Source organism: Microtus oregoni, unplaced genomic scaffold (assembly GCF_018167655.1).
Source record: "Microtus oregoni isolate MIOR12 unplaced genomic scaffold, Mior012 000001F_ref0000356, whole genome shotgun sequence".
Taxonomy (NCBI): Eukaryota; Metazoa; Chordata; class Mammalia; order Rodentia; family Cricetidae; genus Microtus; species Microtus oregoni.
This window is the reverse complement of record NW_024543060.1, coordinates 76,864,001-76,870,000: the sequence shown is the minus strand read 5'-3', so window position 1 is coordinate 76,870,000 and position 6,000 is coordinate 76,864,001. Positions and strand designations below refer to the sequence as shown.

The 6,000-nt window shown below is 39.9% G+C and overlaps 1 protein-coding gene across 1 annotated transcript in view; it reads right to left on the bottom strand.

The window, feature by feature from the left end:
* Positions 1–6,000, bottom strand: part of Tmtc2 (transmembrane O-mannosyltransferase targeting cadherins 2) — a 375,422-nt gene that overhangs the window by 55,577 nt on the left and 313,845 nt on the right. The window contains exon 11 of the mRNA XM_041670971.1: positions 4,560–4,623. Coding sequence (XP_041526905.1) covers positions 4,560–4,623 — 64 coding nt within the window. The remainder of the gene's footprint in view (positions 1–4,559; positions 4,624–6,000) is intronic.

The following is a 6,000-nucleotide window of genomic DNA, read 5'->3' as shown; positions in this document are numbered from 1 at the left end:
CCCTTTTAGCTCAACCGAGATGAAAGTAATTTCTCCTACACATTTATTCAGCACCCAGCTTATGTCCCCCACGAAGCCCTTATGAGAAAGCATTATTTACTGCTCTGATATTCGAGGATGGGGATTTACATGCTCTCCCGTCCCCTGGCTTTCCTACATTAGGTTGTATGTTTCCCAAGGTCAGAGTTAAATTTTTATAACTTGGAAGCTCTATTTCATTAGATATATAGAGTCATATATAATGCTGACATTTGAATTAAAATTGACTGGAATGAGTATAGACCATAAACAAGTCTACCTTGGAAACCCAAGCACAGGTCATTTTGTCCTCTGGACTTCAGGGTGGATGAGAAGTCAAGCAAAGGCAGGTGACTTTGTCCCATGCAAATTCCCCCATTCTTCACATTAAATTCTTTTATCCCTATGATAATGCAGACTTTGGCTTCGTTCCCAATCAAAGAACAAAGCAGTTTCCTTTAAATGTTCCCTCTACTTCTCGGGAGTCAGCAGTTTTTGATATGCAGAAGTGGACGGGGGAGGCAGATGGAAAAGGACTGTCACACGGTGGATTCCACTCAGAGCTCAGCTGACTTATAAAAACGAAAACTGACAAGCCCTAAAACCTTTTCTTATTGTAAAAATGCTTTAATGTAATCTACTTTTAGAGCAATTTCTCCACAATAGCAACAGAATGAGATTTTGAGACAGCGTAGACTTTGCAGCAAGAAACATGCCTATGATGTGTGCTGTCAACAATCACAATTCTCCACTTACGTACTTCAATAAGGGAACGTATTGAACACTGCTGAGGCAGACAAACCTAAATATAAAAATCACAACCCCGGAGAACCTAGACAGCAATGAGGACCCTAATAGAGACACACATAGATCTAATCTACTTGGGAAGTAGAAAAAGACAAGATCTCCTGAGTAAATTGGGAGCATGGGACCTTGGGAGAAGTTGAAGGGGAGGGGAGAGACAGGGAGGGGAGCAAAGAAAAATGTAGAGCTCAATATAACTCAATAAAAAACTATATTATATTCCTAACCATCTAGTCCTTTTTCAGTATTTTACTGTTTTTTCACTGGCGCTACACTATAAAAGATCAATTCATTTCAAAATAAATGATGTAGAACAATATGCTTTTTGTATAATTAAATTGCAGGACGTATTAAAAGTAATGAAAACAGTTCATTATTAAGATAGAAGTGTATCTCAGGAAGATTTTGTTTTAAATTATGTGTATGCACATGAGGGGGAGGGGGAGAGAAGAGGTTGCGTCCATGAGCACAGTGCCCACGGAGGCCAGGAGAGGGCATCCCTGGAGTTGGAGTTAGAGATGGTGCTGAAGTCACTGCTAGGAGGTGAAGTCATGTCCTTAGTCACTGAACTGTCTCTCCAGCCCCAGCGATGACTTTTTAAACATGGTAACAATCAGAGGCATCACACAAGGCACGCTGCACAGCCATGACATCACACAAGCACTGTTAGACTCTCGGTTATCCTCCTACAGCACGCTGATGAATACATTGGCAGTGGTATTATGCCAGCGAACGGAAAAGAAATTCTATGACAAGTAAGAGTAAGATGGACTGATTGTGCAGATGTGTAAACTAAAAAAGAACAGGAAATGAAGCTGTTCAACTAGGCAAGAAGAATTGATATCCGTTAGCTCTCCTCCCATATAGTCAGGTAACTGACAATGGCATTTGTTCAATGAAGTGTGGCAGGGACAAGAAAGCTTTTATGAACAAAGGGAATAAGCAGCAAGATAAAATGTTAGGCAGGTGTTTTTATTTAGATCAAATGCAGGATTAAGTTGCTCAGACAGTTCTCTGTTTCAGAGTAGAATTATACTATTGGTATGGTTTGTAATTCCATCATCCTGGCTTCAGTGACACCGAACATACGCTAAGAGTATCAGCTGAAAACCCAAACGATTAGAAAATAAATAGGGAAAAATGCACAGCTGCTGATTTATTAATTATAGTATCATTTTTTTTGTCAAATGGGAACTTTATCAGAAATCCCATAGAAAGTACTCTTGCCAGATATGGAACGGATTGTTTGAATAAAATGCATTTTCAAAAGCAATCTGTAGCATACGTGGGAATGAAACACTTGGGGATCTCTTGGGAAAAAGGTTTTGCCTTGGAGATTAAATATTGATTTTATGATTTTGTAGTCATTAAAAAAAAACAACAAGTTAGGCCCGCAGTCTGTGCTACCTAGAGAGATGCCCTTTTCTGTTTCAGACATTTGTTTCTCCCTATTCCATTATACTCTGATAAAGGCCATCACTTAACCATTCACACAGCAAAAATAAAAGTGACACTCCGTGGGCGGGGGGGGGGCAGACTGATACTCAATGGATAAAACTTCATCTTAATTATCATGTAGTTTACATATGCTTAGAACACATTATATTGAGCAAGACAAATGGAGAAAGAAAACAAATGCCTTGATTGCTTGTCTTCAAAGCTACTGCAGGCTTAAGACTTTCTATTTAACACTTCTGTTTGGAAAACTACCCAATGGGATCAAACTTAAACACTTACAAATGTTTTGTTCTGTTGCATTCTTAACCCCCATACTGCTTCATCTTCCTCCAAACACACACCACTGCCTGAGAGATTACATAGTTTTCTTGTTTATTCCTTCTCTTCTGCTCAGACACTAAGTTCCTGATAGGGAGGCTCTGTGCCTTGTGCCTAGCATAGTACTTGATACTTAGTAAACATACAAAGCAAGTAAACGAGTTGACTGCTACGTTGGCTTTCCAGATAAATGATGTGTGTTTCCTCTTGTGGTACAGCATCCTCCTCACTACCCTGTTTAAAATCCATTAAGCTTTCTACAGGAGGCTAAATGACAAAGTGACTCTCTAAAGTTTGTGCTGCCAGGTGAAGCATTAACTTCTCCACCCTTCAGCATCGCCGAGACCACAGAAGCAGCTGCGAGTTGCAATAATCAAGTTCTCGTGACGTGCCTAGCAAAGAGAGGGACAAATAAGTGTCCAATACACTTTAGCCGTCATTGCTCCTGCTGTTTGGATTATTTCCTCTCGTTGTAAACAGCCTGCCACTTCCTCAGTTATCTTGTAACCATAAGAAGTGGTTCAGAACAGCTGCCGTGGAACATGGTATCTTGGAAAACTGAATATGTGGAGACGGAGAGAATTGAGAAGAGTGGAGAAGCACGGTGGTCCTATGGCCTTTTCCCTGTTCTCTCCTGTGAAGGGAGTGCTAAGCAGGTCTTTACGTCCTTATCTCTGAGGATGGGAATGAGCAGGATGCTGTAGTGTACTGAGCCTGCTGCCGTCCCCTTCATCTATTATATCTGCATCCCCCTCCTCAGTCTGCCAGTTGTGTTTCAACACCAATAGCCATTAAAAACAAAACAAAACCAATAAAACAAAAAACACACAAACCTTTCCTCTCCTTCTTTGGGCTTTCATTTGTGAAGATTCCTTTGTCATAAATCTTAAATACATGCATACACTCTTGTTATGCAAATCTTTTGTAGGGATACCTTAATATATTTCTGTCCATTATAATATAAATATAAATGGAACTTCAGATTTATATACAGGGTTAAGCTCATCGTGGTTAAATCTTAGGGAAACACACACTGGTCCCTCATAGGTGTCTACTCTCACAAAGACTACACCTCCAAAGAGTCATGCTACTCTGTCAATTAGTTGAGCGTACTGCTTCCCTAATATACCCCATGGTCTCGGATTTCTGCCTCCTTCTTAAAGCAGCCCGTTTCTACTTATTTGTCCAATAGACGCCATACTCTAATGACATGAGACCGATTCTTGTATGTACACTGCACCCACGCATGGGTTTCCATCACTGTTTGAAAACTGCACTTCTCAAATGCGCGGTCTGCATTGGGAGAGAAGGGGAGAAGGCTTTGCTGTTGGACAGTGGTGCAGAATGTATATGAGAATAAATGTTCAGAACCGGAATTCGCTGCAGTGAAAAATCCTGCTTTCTCAGACTGCTGGAAAAGCAGATTTTGGCTTTTTATAAATAGTAATTCCATTCCCACAGTAATGATACCTAATTTATATCCATCTTCCTTTCTGCAAGCGAAACTACCCTGGGAAAACTTGTAATGAAAACATTATTGATAAACTTGCAAAGCCGAGTTATTAAAAATGAGGATTTTAGAATCTGAAATAGGCACACAGCTGACGGTTTAAATGCAGTGGGAGACAAACAATAAGTATTTATCACCAGAGGAACAAAAAAAAGGCCTTCACGGAATTAATCTGAAGATTCACCCAAACAAAAGGTATTTAACAACAATCAAACCCATAAGAGATAATGAAAGTTCTTCACGATCTACAAAGCGGGGGTGGGGGGTGGAGGGGCGGGGAGATATTTCTGAGGAAGACAAAGAAATTTGAACTGGTGATTAGAGGTCCTGAACAGTGGGCCTTCAACTGAGAAACCTGGGAGGAAAAGCAGGCAGCATTCATGACAATCACCACTGAAGGCCCTAGGACCGTGTCTTCAACAATGGTTGAAGACATTGAGAAAGTACTTACATTAGGTCTCAGTTTAGCTGCCAAGTCATAATACTTCTCTGCTGCTTCATTGAGGCTAGCTTGTCTGCCAAAGAAAAAATAAAATATAATTATATTATGTATTTTAAAACTGAAGCATGGAGGAGCAGCCTGCAGAAACTTAAGAGAATTACAACCACGTTGACTAAGCAGTAAGTTCCCATAAAAATAAACTTGAAATGAACTTACCATTATTTTAAAGTATTACAAAGGGTGACCTAGCATAACCCCATTGGTTAGGTATTGCTAATTTATATTCACATGTTTGTCATAGGAAAAAGTATTTTCCTCTTCAAGATAACTCAAATAATACACTTAGATTCTCCAGTTACAGAATGACAACCCAGAAGAAAAGATTAAAACAAAAATCAATTGTCAATATTTAGCTAAGTTTACGTGCAATGTGTGGATGCAGATTCTCACAGAAGGCAGAGAAAGATGTTAGATTCCTTGGAACTAGAGTTATCGCAGTTATGAGATGTAGGACATAGGTGCTGGGACCCTAAATTGGGTACCTTGCAAAGGCAATAAATCCTCAAAATCATCACCTCTTTAGCCCCTATGTGTTTACTTTAAAAATAAACATAGTGAATATTTGTGAGACTTAAGAAATTATATATTCATTTTATACACACACACATATATATACATATATGTTAATACACATATATACTTATATATAAGACATAGAAACATAAAGAGAACTATGCAGGGAGAGAGTTGAGGATGAGATGGTAGTTAGTGCCAGGGATAAATAGAAACAAAATATGATGGTATATGTGTGAGAATATCATGAAACCAATTGGTTTATGCTAACTAAAATTAATAACATTTTAGAAACAAAGTAATTAAACTTTAGAGATGGCTCTAAAGTTTAGGAGTTTGCTGTGAAATAATGAGGACCTAAACTCAGGTTCCTAGAACCCACAACCCCTCATGGTATGGCAATGCTTGTCTGTGATCTCAGCATGGGACGCAGGCACAGGAGGATGCTGCATGCTTACTGGTCAGCCAGTCTAGCTAAGCAGTGAGTTCTGCTGTAGGTAAGAGACTCTGTTCCAAACACTGAGGTGGGGAGTGGTGTCTTTCTCGGGCTTCTGTCTGTGTGCACATGGGCACACATGCACACACGTGTGCATTCATATACACAGATTGCATGTGAGTATTTTTCTGTAGAAAGTTATTCTGTTTTCTATTTCTTTCTCTTGGTCCCTTTATCGCTCTCTCTCTCTCTCTCTCTCTCTGTCTCTCTCTCTCTCTCTCTCTCTCTCTCACACACACACACACACACACACACACACGCACACACATGCATGTACAGGCACACATGCAAGCATACACACACAAGCTCATGCACAACACAGATCTCAGACTATTTCTCTCCTTGCATTCTGGTCACCAGTGAGGGCACATGACCTAAGCT